An 18,447-nucleotide genomic window follows, 5' to 3' on the forward strand; every position below is an offset into this window, starting at 1 on the left:
TGTACAAATATCTGTTTATGTTTCTGCTTTCTGTTCTTTGGGTGTATACCCAGAAGTGAAATTGCTGAGTCAAATAGTAATTCTATGCTGATTTTGGGGGGGAACTTTAATACTGTTTTTCCTAGCAGTTGCACCATTTTAAATTCATCTTCTTAAAAAATGTTCAGAGAGGTTGTATTTACCTTCCCAAGGCTGAAAAGTGTGGGAATTGCCCAGTTTCCTAATTTTCCACCAGAGGAATATGTGAGTAGAAAAGTCCTAACTGCTTACATATATTGTGTGTGAGTATGTATAAAACTGCGTGTGAAAGAGCTGCATACTGATTTTCATATGAGAATGTTTTGTAATGTAAATGTAATAAATACTACATTATAGGCAAGGACCTCCCTGCATTTGAAGAGTAGGTTTTCATTTATATGTATTTGGGGATGAAAAATAATAAAATGAGTAAATATTTTTTGAAGTGTACAAGATTCCCAGTTTCTCCATATTCTTGCCAATACTTGTTATTTTCTGTTTTTGTTTTTGCAACAGCCATCCTAACGGGTGTGAAGTGGTAGTATCTCATTGTGGGTTTGATTTACATTTCTCTAATGATTAATGACGTTGAGCACGTTTTCATGTGCTTGTTGGCCATTTGTTTTTCTTCTTTGGAGAAATGTCTACTCAAGTCCTTTGTTCATTTTTGAATCGAGTTCTTTGTTTTTTGTTGTTGTTGTTGAGTTTTAGGAGTTCTCTATATAGTCTGGATATTAATCCCCTATGAGATAATGTGATTTGAAAATATTTTCTCCCATTCTGTGGGTCGCTCTACCAATAATTTTTCATGTTGAAGAAATTGCACGTGTTTGGAATTTTAGATATTTGTAATGTTTAAGAGAATTTGGCCTTTGTAAGTAACAGATACGACTTTTCAGTACTAATTTAAAGTGGGTAATTGAGTCATGGATTTAGACCTGTGATTTTATATGAAAATCTTCCTGAGTTTATGTGCAATATTGGAAGATTTAAGCCTCACCATATTTATAAATTTAATTTATTAAAATTCTGAGAGTTACTTAAAGTTTGTGGAAGATATACTGGTTAGTCAAATCAAGTAAAGTTCTTATAAAGGAAATTGAAATTATACAGTGTTTAAGGGAGTGTCATAAAGCAAGTATAGACATGCAGCCCCATTAATCAAAGGTTCCTGGGGAATGACTGTCAACATTTGCTAGATTAAGAAATATATAGAATAATATCTGTAAGTTGAACTCACATGCTTAATGAAGAGCTTTAAATTTGAAATTTGTAACTTCAGAAAGTTGAAGGATAATTTTTAAATCTGTGACTTCAATAAGTAGGAGAATACTTCTAAATATAAGCCAGTTGTTGCTGTGCACTTTAGAGGACTTTGATGCCTTCTGTCATGAGCCTAACAAGGGGATCTAAACCATTTTATCTAAGCCAAAGTACCTACAGGTCCTTCTATGTAATTTACGAAGGTTGCCTTTTGTTTTTTGTGGGGTTTTTTGCGGTACGCAGGCCTCTCACTGTTGTGGCCTCTCCGTTGTGGAGCACAGGCTCCGGACGCGCAGGCTCAGCGGCCATGGCTCCCGGGCCCAACCGCTCCGCGGCATGTGGGATCTTCCTGGACCGGGGCACGAACCCGTGTCCCCTGCATCGGCAGGCGGACTCTCAACCACTGCGCCACCAGGGAAGCCCCGAGGGTTGCCTTTTGGATCCCTGGTGCCAGAGGCCTGGCTCCCTTGGGTTTGACTCAGCTCCTTCTGTTACCCCAGCTCTTCAGTGTCCATCTGGCAGCTATTGACAGGGCACCTCCTGTACCCAAGCATTCTGCTTGTGACACACAGTCAGAGAAGACAAGGTCCCTGCCTTCCCAGCTTACAGGCTCTCGGGGGTGATTATACCATGTGGTAAGGGGTGCTATGAGGGAAGAGGCTCCGGGAACTTTGTGAGCCCCACATGCCACCTGGGAGTGTAAGGGAAGGCTTCCTGGAAGAGGAGGCATCCAGGCTGAATCTTAAAGGATGGATGGGAGTTTGCCAGGTGTGTATGGGGAAGGTTGTCCAGAGGAGGGAACAGCATGTTCCAAAACCCAGAGGCAAGAGGCATTAAAGGGCTGTTTCCTTCCTGGAGGCTTGCAAGCTTGAGAAAGCTTTACCCCACTGGACCGTCTCAGGGCTCCTCACGACATCACAGGATAGCAAGTGTTTATAGCACAAAACCTTCTCAGGGTACAAGTGCTCCAAAGGGGGTAGTTTCTTGCGTGGAGTTTATCACGGAAGCAGCCCACTGTGACTGAACCCGTGTGCAGTTCAGTCACTTCCCTAGGCCTGCAGCTTGGCCTTGGCCCTGGGCCCTGCAGTGTGGGTCCTCCTGCTGGACCCGGCTTCACGTGCCATCTGCCCCCGCCCCCCCTGCCACAGTGCTGAGCTGGCCACCTCCCAGCCCTGGGCCCAGCACGCCTTCAACGTGTCTCTTTTCCTGGCTCCCCAGCCCAAGGAAAAGCCTTCTTGGCCCAAGAAGGCTCCCTCGTCACTCTCTCTGCTGCTATCCTCCTCCCTCACTTTTGAACCTTTTTGGGGTCCTTTCTGTCTCTGCACTGACCCCTGTGCTCCAGGCTGCTCAAGGCTCAACCTCTGACCCCTCCCCGATGTTCTGTCCTCATCTCCACTAGCCTCCTTATTCGGCCTCCCTGTTCCTGCCACTTCCTTGTTCTGTGATGAGCTTCTGGCTCCAGCCCATGTCCTGGGCCTCCTGCCACAGACCAGTCTCTGTTCTCAGAGAGTCTGAGACATTCAGGGGCTTCAGAGGCCTCCGGGGAATGCAGCCCATCGCCTCCAGACGGGAGGGGGGAATCGCCCGAGTCGCAGGGAAGTGGAGGTTCAGGGCCAGAACCCAGCTCTCCAGCCTCCCAGCCTGTCTGTTCTTCCTTCACCTGTGGCCACGGTTTCAGCTCGGGCCCTAGGCTGTGACCACCGCCTCCCCTCACCCCCTGGCCAGGCCCAGTGCTACCCTCTGAGCCCAGTTTGGCTTCTCGATTCTGACCCAGCAGCTTGGGCACAGAGAACCTACCGGTACCACGTAAGGCAACCGAGAGAGTGTTTCCTCCCCAAAGGGAAGGGGGGCCCATAGGGCATATTTTAACATTTTTTTTAATTTTAAAAATTTATGTATTTAAAATTCAAAAAGTACAGAAGGAGACAGAGCTAAAAGGAAGTCTCCCTCTTGTCCCTCCCCAGGGACAGGGTCTGCTTCCGTTAAACACATGCTTCCAGGGGTTTCCCTGGTGGCGCAGTGGTTAAGCATCCGCCTGCCGCTGCAGGGGACACAGGTTCAAGCCCTGGTCAGGGAAGATCCCACGTGCCACGGAGCAACTAAGCCCGTGCACCACAACTACCGAGCCTGTGCTCTAGAGCCCGCGAGCCACAACTACTGAGCCCACGTGCCACAACTACTGAATCCCGCACGCCTAGAGCCCATGCTCCGCAACAAGAGAAGCCACCGCAATGAAGAGTAGCCCCCGCTCACCGTGACTAGAGAAAGCCTGTGTGCAGCAACGAAGACCCAATGCAGCCAAAAATAAATAAATAAATAATGAATAAATAAATAAATAAATTTATTAAACAAAAACATATGCTTCCAGGGATAGCCCATGCATACACAAGAATGGATGTATATGTGTGTTTTTTTCTAACTTTAAACTCAAATGATAATGTGATTGATAGAATTCGAATCAAAAATAATCTCACATCATGCTCTGTGTTCCAAAGGAGATAAAATTACCTACTAAAATAAACTTTAGGAGTAAATTTAGCAGCATAGAAGGACACCCAGGATATATTGTTAAGTGAAAAAAATGAGGTTCCAAAATAGAATGTATGTAGGGTTCTATTTTTGTTAAAAGAAAGTTATGTTCTCTCTTTTTAAAAAAGTCTTAACTGTCTGAATGGCCAAAGAGGAGCCTAAGGAGACATGACAGATAAATGTAATGTGTCCTGGATGGGATCCTGGAACAGAAAAAGGACATTGGGTAAAAACTAAGGAAATCTGAGTAATATTCCATTGTTTGTATGTACCAATATTATTCAGCCTTTAAAAAGAAGGAAATCCTGCAATATGTGACAACATGGATGAACTTTGAGAACATTATGCTCAGTGTTATAAGCCAATCACCGAAGGACAAATACTGCCTGATTCCACTCATATGAGGTATCTAAAATTGTCAAAGAGAGTAGAATGGTGGTTGCCAGGGGCTGGGAGGTGGGCGAACTGGAGAGTTGCTAATTACTGGGTACGAAGTTTCAGTTACAGGAGATAAGTAAGTTCTAAGGATTCGCTGAAGGACGTTGCGCCTGTAGATAATGATACTGTTCTATATATACACTTAAAACTTTGTGAAAAAACAAACAAACAAAAAAAAAAACAAAAAAACTTTGTGAAGACAGTAGGTCTCATGTTAGATGTTCTTACCACCATAAAATTAAAAAAATTAAAACTTAAAAATAAATAAGGAAATCTGCATACTTAAAGTATGGACTTTAGTTATTAATGTATCAGTACTGGTTCATGCATTGTAACAAATGTACCATCCTAACATGAGATATTAATAGTAGGGGAAATTGAGTAGTGGTATATGGGAACTTCCTGTACTAGCTTCACTATTTTTCTATAAATATAAAATTGTTCCCCAAAAAAATTTGTTGTAAAAAGTTGGACAGACAACACAATGTTCTCTTCAGATCATGGGGTTACAATGTGATTTTCCCCCCTTTTGATTTACCTTTGTTTCCTGTTTTCTATAGAAAACATGTATTGTTTGTATAATGAATAAACAACAGACCTTGCTATCGGTGCCAGCCCTCATGGTGGAGGGTTCCAGGTGTGCCAGCAGCCCTGGCTGTGTTTGCCTTGGACACCCAGGCACAATCCAGGCCACTTGCCTGGGAAGGGGCTGCTATCAAAGGGACTCTAGTGGGGCCTGGAATCCACTCACCTGTCCTTGGCCAGGATGGTGTTCCAGTGCCCAGCACTCTACCTTAGAAAAATTTTCTCCACTTAAAAAAAAAATAGTTATGCATATGTCCATTGTAGAAAAATTTAGTAGTTCCTATAACACAAAAAAGACAATAATTTACTTGAAATTCTATTGCTCAGAGAGGACTACTTCTTATATTCTTGTAGTTTATCTCTTCAGACTTTAAAATTCCTATGCACACGGTGCAAACATATGCATACATGTGACTGTTTATGAAAATCGGTCATACGATGGATATGGCTTGGTAGTTTGCTTTTACCACTTAGCCGTGTATACGGAACTGATTTCCATATTCAATACACGTCGACACTGTCATTTTATTTTATTTATTTACTTTTTGGCTGCACCGCCCGGCATGTGGAATCTTAGTTCCCCGACCAGGGATTGAACTTGTGCCCCCTGCAGTGGAAGTGCGGAGTCCTAAGCACTGGACCGCCCGGGGAGTCCTGACCGCCAGGGAAGTCATTTTAGATGACTGTGTTATATTACAGCATACTGTTAAACTATAATCTATTTCATTCTCTACTGCTGGATATATAGGGCTTTTTCCCCCCGCAATTTGTAAATTATTAAAGAAGTATTCATTGAGTGCTGCCACGAGCCAGGACCTATTCTGGCCTCTGGGAATCCAGCCGTGCGTGAGCAGCCTGGCCTCGGCCTTACAGACAGAGCTCACGTTCTCACGTGAGAGGGGCACGCTGCAGGTGGCCGTGAGGCCGAGCGAGCTACCCGGGTATCTGGAGCTCCGTGTAAGCACTCAGCCAGCACTAGCGGTGGCGACTGTAGTCAATACCATGGGGGCGCCGAGGGTGGCAGCCCTGCTGTGGCGATGCAGAGCCTGATTGGCTACCCTGAGAGCTGGGACTGTGGCGTCCACAGCCTCAGGGCCCTCTCCTCCTGATCCTGACTGTGCTCTGTCTCCCTAGGCCTGGACATCCACTTCATCCACGTGAAGCCCCCCCAGCTGCCCTCCGGCCAGACCCCAAAGCCCTTGCTGATGGTGCATGGCTGGCCTGGCTCCTTCTACGAGTTTTATAAGATCATTCCGTTGCTGACTGACCCCAAGAACCATGGCCTGAGCGATGAGCATGTTTTTGAAGTCATCTGTCCATCCATTCCTGGCTACGGCTTCTCAGAGGCATCTTCCAAGAAGGGTACGGGCTGCTGCAGGCTGTGTCACTGCCCCAGGGGTGGGGAGTCGGCTGGGACAGCTTCCTTCAGAGCCTAAGGTGGCTGAGGAAGGAGGGGTCTGAGACCAGAGGGAAGAGAAGCAATGGGGGCGATTTTATTGCCAGAGGGTCAGTGCATCTTCTCAGGATGTGAGGGGCGTGGCAGGCGGGGGACCGGGCCGAGTCACGACTGTCCAGAGCTGGCTCAGGGCCTGGACTCTCGTGTCCTCAGGAGCTGCCAACTCAGGGCAGGTCCACGTGTGGGCCCTGCACTGTTCCGGGCCAGCGAGGCCGACTAAGCCCCGCACGCAGCGTGGGCCCACGGACGCTCAGCCGGACCGGCCTGAGCCCATCACACGCCCTCACTGTCTCCTGCACCAAGGCCAGCACCAGGGGCACTGCCTTCTGGGCACCGGGCACCCCACCCTTGGGCTCCAGGATTCCTTCTCACCCCCTGTGAGCTGCTCTCCCCTCAGCCTGGGGCGGGGGTGCTGAGGAATCTCAGAGGGCCTGGGAGGACCCAAGGCGTGACCCCCACACGGTTCTTCTTTCCCCTTTACAACCAGGCTTCGACTCAGTGGCCACTGCCAGGATCTTTTATAAGCTGATGCTGCGGCTGGGCTTCCAGCAATTCTATATTCAAGGCGGAGACTGGGGAGCCCTGATCTGCACCAACATGGCCCAGCTGGTGCCCAGGTGAGGGTGGCTGTCAGGCGTGTGTGTACATGTGCAGGTGTGTGTGCACAGCCCATGTGAGGTGGATGTGCAGGGAGGCGGGTTATGCACGCCAGGCCCTGCCTGGGAGTAGTGTCTGAGCCTTGGAGCAGGGCCCACACAGGCAGGATATGTGTGGACCCAGGGGAGACAAGGGAGGGTCCCTGTCATTCAGCTCTGCCTGGGGCACTTCGACGTGGCTCTTCCCTCCACTTGATGTCACACAGGATTGGTGACTCTGGGCCAGGTTCCCAGGCAGAGAGGGCCAGTTAGAGGAGGGGAAAGTTGGGGAGTATACCTTTCTGATGGACCAAGTCCCAGGAGAGGCCTGACCGGGACCTGCCCTTCCACCATGTGGTCACCCCAGGGGGCAGACGCCGAAGAAGGCTGGCCCTGTGCTCTTCAGCCCTGTGGCCTCTTTCTCCTCCATCTCTGCCCCTGTCGCTTCCCCATCCTTGATGCCACCCAGCCTCCCCTGGCCCTTCTCTGCCCTCAGCCACGTGAAAGGCCTGCACTTGAACATGGCATTCATTTTAAGAAATTTCTACACCCTGACCCTTCTCCTGGGACGGCGTTTTGGGAGGCTTTTTGGCTACACCAAGAGGGATATGGAGCTGATGTACTCCTTAAAGAAGATCTTCTTCAACTTATTGATGGAGAGCGGCTACCTGCACATCCAGAGTACCAAGCCGGACACCGTAGGTGAGTGGGCAGGCGGAGGGAAGCCTGGCTCAGTGGTTCGGGTCGGGTGGGCTTACATCCATTCCATTCAGCAAGGCTCCCAACCGGGGGGAAGCCTCACCCACCCCAGGAACACGGTTCACGGGGTGAAAACCTCTTGTGAGAGACTCAGAGCTCCTTCGACCCTTACATGGCATTTCTCCACAGACACGAGTGATGCGTGGTCATAAAATTCCCAAACAACTCCATTGAGCGGCATCAGTGTTCCTGTTGGCTTTGACCCCTGGTCCCTCCACCCCTGAGCCCAAGTCCTACAGTGAGAAGCAGAGGGATGGACAGGGATGGAGGGAGGACGAAGCCTAGGGCTCTTTAGGCCTGGGGCTTTGGGGGCAGGAGGGTGCCCCAGGGCCTCGGGGGAGTGTCCCCAAGACACTGAGGAGGGCCCAGCAACCGTTTCTGCCATCAGGGCCCTGTTAAGGAATAATTTTTTTTTTTTTTTGCGGTACGCGGGCCTCTCACTGTTGTGGCCTCTCCCGTTGCGGAGCACAGGCTCCGGACACGCAGGCTCAGCGGCCATGGCTCACGGGCCCAGCCGCTCCGCAGCATGTGGGATCTTCCCGGACTGGGGCACAAACCCGTGTCCCCTGCATCGGCAGGTGGACTCTCAACCATTGCGCCACCAGGGAAGCCCAGGAATAATATTTTTTTTAAGATATTAATCACACAGCTATACTTTGTGTGTGGGAGGGGTATACTATATTTTTTGTCAATAAAGTAATTTACAAATGTAAATTAAAACCCCCCAAATATTTAAAAAGATAAAATCATATAAATAAAAAATAAACACGTGTCAAAGATTTTATTTAACTCATTAATTAATAAAGGAACTAGTAAAATGTAAAACAGAACAGTTTGAAGGCAACTGGGAACACTAAAGTAAATTTGCTAATAGATGCAAAACTTGTCAAAATCCACAGGGTAAAACTCAAGTAAATCTCCACGGGACAAATTTATTTTTCTTTTAGTTTTTTTGAGATATAACTGACATACAGCACTGTATACATGTAAGGTGTACAGCATAATGACTTGACTTACATCTGTTGCAAAATGATTAGCACGATAAGTTTAGTTAACATCCCACATCTCATAGATACAAAAAAAAGAGAAAAAAAATGTTGTTTACTATGTGATGAGAACCTTTAGGATCTACTTTGCTTCTCTGTGAACAAGAATCATTTGCATTCCTATCAGTTTTCAACAATTTACAGAGCTGTAAAAATAGCTCTAAGACAAGGGAAGAGGGATCCCCTTGACAATCACATGACCCCAGAAGGGTCCACTAGAAACTCTTCGAATTCCACTCAGAGGATACCCAGAAATTGTTTTGCCCATTTCCAAGTCTTTTAGAGTTTCCATGACAGTCTCATGCTCACACACGTTAGGCAGCTCATGATAATAATAACAGTGTTTTATAAAACCAGTTTTTTTCCTCTGATTATAAAAGTAATCCATGTTCATTGTCAAAAAATTGAAAGATGCAGAAAAGCACAAAATAGAAAAGACAGTCACCTGAAACCTCTCGTCCTTCACTACCTCTCCTCTCCCAGACCTGCAGAAGAACTTGCTAACATTTTGGCTGATGAATCTTCGCAAATGGGATCTGTCCATGTAACCAGCACGCACTCAAGAAACAAAGCATGACCAGCAGCCCAGAAGCCACCTGTACCCTCTTCTGGACACTGCCCGTCACGCCCAGGGCAGCCAGCCTCCTGACCTCTGACAGATAGATTGCTTTTGCCTGTTTTTATACTTTATATGCCTTGGAATCCTCAAATAGGTGCTCTTTTGAGTCTGGCTTCTTTTGCTGCATATTGTGTTTGTGAGATCCGTCCATGCCATTTTTAATGCTTGCTCAGTCTTTGAGCTTATGAGTGGATCAATATTATCTGTAACTGGTTCCCTATTTTGGACTTTTAGGTTGTTTCTAATTTTTCACTAATCACAGAATAGAAACCAAAAAAAGCCCACTTTTTAAAAACAGCATTCATATGTATTTCTCATTGGGATCCTACAAAACCTGGAGTCGTAGACCCTTCAGTTTGAAGGAAGTTGCCCATGTAGCGTATGGATCCCTAAGAGGTAGTGGGAGAGGTGTTACCCCTTTTGCCATGAAGGATTCCAAGGCCAAGGGTCAAGGAAGTGAGGTGCTCCTAGAGTTAGGGCAGGGCTGTGCTCTGACGCGGGCTTCCTGCCCACGGTGCCGCTCTGGGGGACCGGCACCGCACCTCTGTCCTGCTGGCCAGCTCCCTGGCCCCAGGCCTGAGCCGCTCGCTTGCTTCTTCCCGTGTCAGGCTGTGCTCTGAATGACTCTCCCGTGGGACTGGCTGCCTATATTCTAGAGAAGTTTTCTACCTGGACCAATCCAGAGTTCCGAGACCTGGAGGATGGAGGCCTGGAGAGGTGAGACCCCGTCCACCCCTGCTGCTGACACCGCCTTCCTTACCCACCTCCCTTCTCGCCATCTTCATCCCTGCTTTATCTGCTTTATCTGGGTGGGATGGTCAGCAAGTTCCATCTGTTGCTGGATGTCCCACAAATCCTCACCCTGTGGCCAGCCTAACCCTGATTTTTGGATAAGGAAGCTGAGGCCCAGAAAGGTCTAGCCTCACAGTGGAGGGGTCAAGAATAGGATGCAGGGCTCAAGACTGTTCTGGTTGCTAAGCAGCCTCCTCCTGGGACCGGGGCGTCCAGAGGGCAGCAAGAGCCTCTTATTGGCCAAGATGTGGGAGCAGCCCACGGCCCCTCCCCCCAAACCCCGGAAGAGCCGGGCCTCATGGCCGTAGGAATGCATGCTCTGTGGAAGCTGGTCCTGCAGGGTGGCTGCAGAAAGAGTGGGGAGGCCGTCCTGTCTCCCGAAGCCTTGGAGCCTGCAGCCTCGACAGCGCAAGATTCCTGGGTCCCTGGTCTGACCTAAGCTTCATCAAGGTTGGTCTTGACCCACCTTCTCCAGGGCCCATCCCTTTTGTTATTGCTTCAGAGACACAGAGAGTGCCCAATACAGTGCTAAGATGTGGAAAAGAGTGAATGGATCTGGCCCTGGAAGTAGGGACTTTGTCTAAGCCATGCCCTAGCCCCAGCACCTGGAACAGCACTGGGCATATAGTTGGTGCTCAATAAATACTTGTCTAATGAAATGAGCTCTAAAGATACATGCCAAGAACTGTGGGGCATAGAGAAAGGAGGATTCACTCTGTTTAAGGGACAGGGAGGGGTAATGACTGGAAGAATCTATTTGATCTGGGCCTTAAAGGATTAGTAGGAGTTTGCCAGGTGGAAAGGGCGAAGAAGGGAATTTAGGCAAAGAGAAGAGCAGAAGCAAAGGTTGGAGTGATTAAAATGCATGGTGTACTTGGAAGGGGTAACTTGTCCAGAGGCTGGAGCAGGTACAGTGGAGCCAGACCACAAACTCATTCCTACAGGCGGGTCCTGCAAGAGCCTCACCCTGGGATCTGTCTCCCCTGCCCCACACTGGGCAGCACCCAAAGGTCGATGGAGTGCCACCGGGAGCACCTTGGCGAGGGGTCCGGCCCTGCTTCTTGCACACAAGTGCCTGGAGCCAGATGTGAGGCCGGCCAGACCGCCTGCGGGCTTCCCCCTTCAGCTTCTGCTTGGCTGCATACCAGAGCACCAAAGCTTTGAGCAGGGGACAGACGTGATCAGATCTGTGTTCCATAAGGGACACAGATCTTTTTGCAGGAGGGTGGAAATGGTTGCTGTGGTAGTTTTCAAGCTGTGGTCAGAGCTGTAGGGGTGATGGAAGCACTTGGCCAACTTGCCAAAAGCCAGTTCACCAGTTTATTTATTTTTAAAAATTTATGTATTTATTTTTGGCTGTGCTGGGTCTTCGTTGCTGTATGTGGGATTTCTCTAGTTGTGGAGAGCGGGGGCTACTCTTCATTGCGGTGCGCAGGCTTCTCATTGCGGTGGCTTCTCTTGTTGTGGAGCATGGGCTCTAGGCACGCAGGCTGCAGTAGTTGTGGCGTACGGGCTCAGTAGTTGTGGCACGCGGGCTCTAGAGCGCAGGCTCAGTAGCTGTGGCGCACGGGCTTAGTTGCTCTGCGGCATGTGGGATCTTCCTGGACCAGGGCTCGAACCCATGTCCCCTGCACTGGCAGGTGGATTCTTAACCACTGCGCCACCAGGGAAGTCCCAGTTCACAAGTTTAAATGCTTCTTTTAACTGTTCAGTTTCCATTGACTGGTTTTCATTTTGTTATCAAAATTGCATTTAAAAAGACGTTCAGGACTTCCCTGGTGGCGCAAAATGTGGTGCTAAGGATAAAAATGTAATTGACCAACTGCATCTAAATAGCTGAAGCAAACAAGTAAATTAAGCAAACTGACCATTTTGGGCCAATTGGCTTCTGATGAATCAACGAAGCTAACTGCATACAGCTGAGGAGCCTGACAGGCGGAGCAGCAAATGTTCTTTTTTATTTTATTTTATTTTATTTTATTTATTTATTTTGCAGTACGCGGGCCTCTCACCGTTGTGGCCTCTCCTGTTGCGGAGCACAGGCTCCGGATGCTCAGGCTCAGTGGCCATGGCTCATGGGCCCAGCCGCTCCGCGGCATGTGGGATCCTCCCGGACCAGGGTACAAACCCGTGTCCCCTGCATCGGCAGGCGGACTCTCCACCACTGCACCACCAGGGAAGCCCGCAAATGTTCTTTAATCCAGGCAGCAAGGATGGGGTGGGAATGCAGGAGTGAGGGCAGCAGGGCTTGGCGGGGACACAGACAGGCTGAGCTCATTTTCGTCACAGACATGCCGAGCGGGGATGCTGGCAGGATGCCCGGACGCAGGTGTCCACTTGGTAACTGGGCTCACAGATCTGGAGCTCAGGTGGGGGGTCGAATTGGAAGGAGGTATTTCCACTGTCCTCTTGGTGAGTTAGTAGCTGGAGCCACAGGGTAGATGTCCTCAGACAGAGCGCAGCAGGGCAGCATCCAGGGATGCTGGGAGGAGCCTTATTGGCTGCTGAAGGACCAGAAGTGAGAGAGTCTGGGAGGACAGACCTGGTGAGAGGGCCCTACCTGCGAGGCCTGGGCAGCAGGGACAGTTCCAGTGTGCAGGGTCAGGAGGCATGGGAGAGATGGCAGGGGCGGGAGAGAGGGGCAGGGGTATGGAGCGAGGGGAAGGCCTGAGGGCATCCGGGGTTGGGGGGGCGGGTGACTGACGTTTGGGCCTGAAGAGGCAGATGGAGGCATTTAGGGCCCAGGACAAGGGGCGACAGCTCTCCTAAGCCCCAAATCTGGACTCAAGCAGGGAAGGGTATGGGGGGTGGGAGCTGCTGCCCCATGAACTTGGATTTCCTCAAAGAGGCAGGCAGGGCAGGCGGGAGGCTGTGGGTGAGCACACGGCCGTCAGGACCTGCTGAGGAGGTGGCAGCTGAGGTTGGAGAGCGTGGCGTCAGTAGTGCTGGAGTCCCCTCACGTCTGTGGACTGTTGGGTGGGCTCAGGGTGGCAGAAGGCCCCCAGGGTGAGGGTACTGAAGGGGTGAGTGATGGCAGGGGAGCGAGAGGGCAGGGGAGGCCATATGGAGGGCTCCGGGGGCTCTGGACGCAGGCCGGGCTGAGGGAGCCCAGCAGCAGGAGAGAGAGGGGGCCGGGTGGGCCCAGGAGGAAGTGGGGCTTCCAGAGTCTACAGGCCACGTGCTCCAACATTAGGTACCAAATGATTATTTCCTTCCAGAGTGTGGGGCTCTGCAGTCTGGGTGGGGTTCACCTGCTCAGCAGTTCCCAGGCTGGAGAAGAAAAGGGGTGTCCCCTGCTGAGTGGGTGTGGCGGGTCTCTGCAGGAGCCCATGGCTCCCTCCTGGAGTGACACAGGTTTGGCGGGAGGCAAGCTGGGGGCTAGTGAATAAAAATGCCCCAGGAGCTGCTGACCCTGCCCTGCTTCTCCTGGTGCCCGGTCAGGGCAGGATCGGGGCTTCTGAAGCCTGCCTGGAGATCAGGTTTGGCTCAGGGCCTGGCAGGGTGGGCCCCCCTGAGGATGGTCTGAAGGTGGCCTGCACTGAGGTCCCAGGAGTGGGCACCACCTCTGAGCAGGGTTTGCAGCATCCTACCCACCGACCTCCTGGCTACCCAGCGGTGACCAGCCAAAGCCTCTGGGTTCAGTTGACCTCACCTGCTTCACCCCTTCTGGCCTGAGCCGTTAGGCAGGTCAGGGAGGGGGCTGGCTGACACCACCCAAGATGACAGCCTGCCTTGTACATGGCCATCACTCTGCATTACCTGTCGTCACGGTTATGGTGACGCTGGGCCAGGCCTGCCTGTGGCACGGGGATAAGATCGCCAAGCTGGCAGTGAGGCCTGAGGAGGGAAGCCAGGAGGGCATAGCGCCTGGCGTACAGCTTGAAAGTGGCGGCCCTTATTTGTCATACAACTGCACCTGGCACTGAGAGGGGCCTTCTGGTCTGCTTTCCCAGGAATTTCTCCCTGGACGATCTGCTGACGGGCGTGATGCTCTACTGGACGACAGGCACCATCACCTCCTCCCAGCGCTTCTACAAAGAGAACATGAGGCTGGACAATAGGCACGAGGGGTAAGTCCGGCTGAGCCCGGAGCGGGGCTTCTGAGGAGGGTGCCTCCGAGGCAGGGAGCAGGGGAATGGCCTGGCCTTGGACTCGAGGGAGGACGTTTGATGCGGTAAAGTACAGCCTAGCCTTAGGTGTGCACCGGGAGTGTAAGATGAGAACACAATTGAAAGGCCAGGGGCGTTGGGAGAGATTCCTGTCATTAGAAGTAGCTCATGGAGGGAACACCAGGCCTGGCCCCCAGACATCCCGAGGGGCTCCCGCAGGGCCGGGAGGCTGTCCTAGGGTGGCGGTGATGGCTCTGGGACTTCCCCGGAACCCTTTCCTGATCTCACAGGGAGACTCTCAGGCAGCAGCAGAGGGAAGGGGGGGGACAAAGGTGGGAGTTAGAGGCTGTCCCACCCCACCTCGGTGACGCTGTCCAGCTGGGGCAGCCCTTCCAGAAAAGAGGGCCCCAGAGAGGGCTGGAATTGAGGCGGGCGGTTAAAACCCTGGGTCTGTCCTTCTATGGCTCCACGTGGGCGAGCGAACTGAACCCCCAGCCCCCTGAAGCCCTGCCTTGGGGGAGAGGGGGACCAGGACACAGCTTCCCCCTCAGTGGGATCTCTGTCTCTTCCAGGATAAAGGTCCACGTGCCCATGGGCTTTGCTGCCTTCCCTTGTGAGGTAATACACGTCCCAGAAAAGTGGGTGAAGTCCAAATACCCGAAACTCATCTCTTATTCCTACATGCCCCGTGGGGGCCACTTTGCTGCCTTTGAGGAGCCAGAGCTGCTCGCCCAGGACATCCACAAGTTCGTGGGGCTGCTGGAGCGGCAGTGACCCCGGCGGGGACCGGCTGTCACCTCGCAGGCAGCCCCTGCCCTGGCATGGCAGGCTTCCTCCCGACACCCACTGTTTTCCCCGGAAGCCCCCGGTCTCCCAGCCCAGCTCCCAGTAGAAGTGAGGCTGGCAGGGAGGCCCCCTCCCAGTCCTCTGTTGGCGGAGTTGCCCCTTTCCCCAGGAATGTGCTTGCTTCCATCCCCTGCCCGTGCTGGGACCCCGTGCTCACCCCTCCACACACACTCCCCACACACTTTGTTAAGCAACATGGCTTTGATGATAAATGATTTTCCTTCTAAGAGCGGCTGGAACAAGTGACATGTTGAGCCCCTGCCCCACGTGGGGTGCCCCTTCCAGCAGAGCTGCCAGGTCTGCACTGGGGCCCTTGCTCCAGCCTGGCCAGGAGAGGCAGGATGGGCCGCTGGGGCCGGCGGGAGGCCACTCTGTCTTCCCAGGTGCTGCCCGAGGCAGCTCTGAGCAGAGGCAGTGAGGCTGAGTGACTGCCGGGGACCTGCCCACCTCGCCTGGGCGGGGATGGAAGCGACCTCCCAGCTCTGCCCACCGGCACCCATCACACCAGCTTGTGCCTCTGGCAGTAGGGAGGCAGCTTCTCTGGCAAGTGCCCAAAGGTGCGTCCCAAGCCGCGGGATCCCGTGGGGCGAGAAAAAGCAAGAGGCGGCGCCCCTCCTTCTGTGGCCATAGCTCTCCCTTGGCTTCAAGGAGGCCCTGAGCACTGCTCCCTTTGGAGGGAACAGACAGATGGAATCAAGGGCTGGAGGCTGAGCCCCACGCACTGGGCCCCGAAGAGGCGGCATCTCACCAGTCTGGCTGAATGGGCATTTTATTAGTGGTCCTCATTGTCTCTGCCAGCTGCAGGGGACCCTAACCCAGCCACAGTGTCACTGGCAACGTGACAGAAAAACACAGAACCATGGCAGGGACGTAGAGGAGACTGGGGCAGCCCAGCACCGGCCCGCTCCCGTCCTGCGCCCTGCGGCTCGCTCCTGGGGGCCAGGGGCAGGGGTGTGAAGGGCCTGATAGCCAGAAGGGGAAGCTGGGATGGACCTGGACCATCATCTGGCACCCATCTCAGGCCTGTGGTTGCTGCAGACTCTTTGGTTATCAGTTGCATGTGTGCCCGGAGGAGGGGGGCAGTGTCTGAATGCTCAGAGGGAGAAGGTCTTCCACATGGTACCTCCCCCTCTTGCTTGATACAGTCACCACACTAATGGGTTGGAGGAACACAGTGCCAACACACGATCCTGCTGAAAAGCGTCAGGGGCACCATCCCAGCCACAGAGCTGAGCACTGATGCAGAAGGGGGACTTGGAAATAAACAGAGCCTCGGGCAAGCAAGGGAGAGTCCAGAGCTGCACATCCTGCCCTTACCACTGCTAGGACTGGAAAAGACCACCACCTGATGGCAGTCCCGCACTTCCGCCTCAGCCAGGGGCCAGAGTCCCTTTCTGCTCCCATCTTGTTAGAGCTGTTGTGCTTAAAACAGGTGGAAAGAAGTCCTGACTTGGTTGAGGTTGGAGTCAAGCCACTTCTCCACCTGTGTCTCTTCCCCTCCCCACTCCCCGGGTCTGGACCAGCCCGGCAGCTCCCCGGCCCTCAGGCCTCCTGGCGGGCGGCCGCCACGCCGTCCGCAGGGCTCTGATCCAGGCACTGCCGTGGGACGGTCCCACTGATGTTGTGGATGGCGATGGCACCGTAGGTCTGCTGCTGCTGCGGGGACAGGGCTGTTTTCTCCGAGGACAAGCTGTTCAGAATCCGGGGCACGTAGGACTGCCAACAAATGGTGGTGTTAGTGCTTGGGTGGGGTGGGCACGAGAGTCCCTATCCCGTTCCTCCCCTACCGCCCCGCCTCCCTGCAGCCGGAAGACACACAGAATGCTCGTGAAGGACACATAAAGAAATAACATCAACCTAGGACATCAGGACCTAAACTACGCCAACTGCAGATTTTCCTAACAGCCAGAGCAAATCAGAACACACAGTCACAGTTCTCCTGGTCATAGAGAAGAAAGCGCACACACCAATTTCTCAGAGGAAACAAAACTCTTCCTGGCACTGGATTCTAGAAGAACTTCTCACTCTATGTAGGAAACAGCTCTGTCTACACAGGGCAGGCTTAGAATGCTGTCAGCGGGACTTCTGAGCAGCTGACCGACTCTGCAGGTTCTGTTTCCTCTTAATCCCAGACTCCAGCTGCCGACCTGAACCAGGCTGGGAACGAGGGATCTGCATCATCCCCCTGCCCTGTCTGGCAGGCACAGTCACAGGTGTGCCTCTGGGTAATGAAGCTTCCTGAAACCTCCTCTGGGGCTGGTCCAGAGACAGACACTGACACCCGAGAGGGAGCCACTGGAAAGAATGCCGCTGCTGATCTAGATCGGCGCTGTCCCAGCCCTGTCTGTCAGGCCGGGCGGTCACAGCTCCGGGAGCCTGTGGCTCCACGCTCCTTTCCCAACCCCACCCTAGGAGCAGGACCCTGGAGGCCGGAAGCAGGGAGAACCAGGAAGGAAAGGAGTCCTGGTGTCTCTCTAACACTGTGCCTCCCCTCCATAGCAGGTAAAATGTTCATTTGTTGAATTCAGAGGGGAGTTAGTGTGACACCCTCTAGGTGCCTAGCAAAGGACCTCACACAGGCAGGTGCTGGCGAAATGCTCTGATAAAGCTTCATCAAACCGCAGGGCCTTGCCATATGGCTTCGCTAAAGGCCCAAGCTCACCAAGCATTAAATATGCAGAGAAGGAAAGTGAGCAGGCAACTGAAACCGAGGGAGATGGGTATACATCAAGGCAAAACTAATTATCTTCTGGTGATGGGTGTGGCTTCACACATGCAAGAGAAAACATCCGGAGGGACCAGGGATTCCTTCTCAAATGACGTTAATTCAGAAACCCGCCTGGCACGTGATCAAGGGACTTCTGTCTTAACAGGAGAGGATCAGAGCAGGTTTGCAGGGCCCATCTGGTCGGGGCCGGTGCAGATGCTCACGCTTGGCTAAGAACCGCACTTACTGTGAACGGTGATGGCACGTGGGCCCCTGCCTCACTTCCTTTGTCACTTGCCGATTCTTCCGTCTGCAGACAACAGCAAAAACTTGCGATGATAAACAAAACCGATCTTCCTGAACTAACACCCTCTAAACAAACAGACTATTAACACCCAGAATAATAGTACCAGCTGGCACAAAGCTCCCCGCGGCAGCCCAAGAGAGGATGGTGTGGGCAGTGCAGGGAGCAGGGAAGGGGGCAGGGAGGGAAGCTACACATCACACCCAGCTACCCACGCCTTGCCCGTGGATAAATAAAATCTGGAGAGGGCCGTTGATCTGTTGATCTGGGAAGAGGTGGAGACGGGATGGAGAAAGAAGCCACCATCTTCTCCTCCCAGACCCTGGCTGGGCAGCAGGGGG

General features: G+C 52.3%; 2 protein-coding genes across 4 annotated transcripts in view; one reads left to right on the forward strand and one right to left on the reverse strand.

Annotated features, from left to right (window-relative positions):
* EPHX1 (epoxide hydrolase 1) overlaps nucleotides 1-15,618 on the forward strand; it is a gene marked incomplete at its 5' end in the record, with an annotated part of 40,426 nt that extends 24,808 nt beyond the window's left edge. Inside the window, 6 exons of one of the 2 annotated variants that reach the window (XM_082673504.1) lie at nucleotides 5,968-6,195; nucleotides 6,777-6,906; nucleotides 7,421-7,626; nucleotides 9,957-10,065; nucleotides 14,094-14,210; nucleotides 14,822-15,616. In XM_082673504.1, the coding sequence (XP_082529630.1) occupies nucleotides 5,968-6,195; nucleotides 6,777-6,906; nucleotides 7,421-7,626; nucleotides 9,957-10,065; nucleotides 14,094-14,210; nucleotides 14,822-15,023 (992 nt within the window). In that variant the 3' untranslated portion in view covers nucleotides 15,024-15,616. Of the gene's footprint in view, nucleotides 1-5,967; nucleotides 6,196-6,776; nucleotides 6,907-7,420; nucleotides 7,627-9,956; nucleotides 10,066-14,093; nucleotides 14,211-14,821 lie in introns of both variants that reach the window. The other variant, XM_082673505.1, reaches the window with a different exon arrangement.
* A 228-nt stretch (nucleotides 15,619-15,846) lies between these two features.
* TMEM63A (transmembrane protein 63A) overlaps nucleotides 15,847-18,447 on the reverse strand; it is a 32,895-nt gene continuing 30,294 nt past the window's right edge. For both annotated transcript variants that reach the window (XM_082665828.1, XM_082665829.1), the window contains exons 22-23: nucleotides 18,050-18,112; nucleotides 15,847-16,811 (exon numbers count right to left, since the gene is read on the reverse strand). In XM_082665828.1, the coding sequence (XP_082521954.1) occupies nucleotides 16,638-16,811; nucleotides 18,050-18,112 (237 nt within the window). In that variant the 3' untranslated portion in view covers nucleotides 15,847-16,637. The remainder of the gene's footprint in view (nucleotides 16,812-18,049; nucleotides 18,113-18,447) is intronic.

Source organism: Grampus griseus, assembly GCF_964374135.1.
Source record: "Grampus griseus genome assembly, chromosome: 1".
Taxonomy (NCBI): Eukaryota; Metazoa; Chordata; class Mammalia; order Artiodactyla; family Delphinidae; genus Grampus; species Grampus griseus.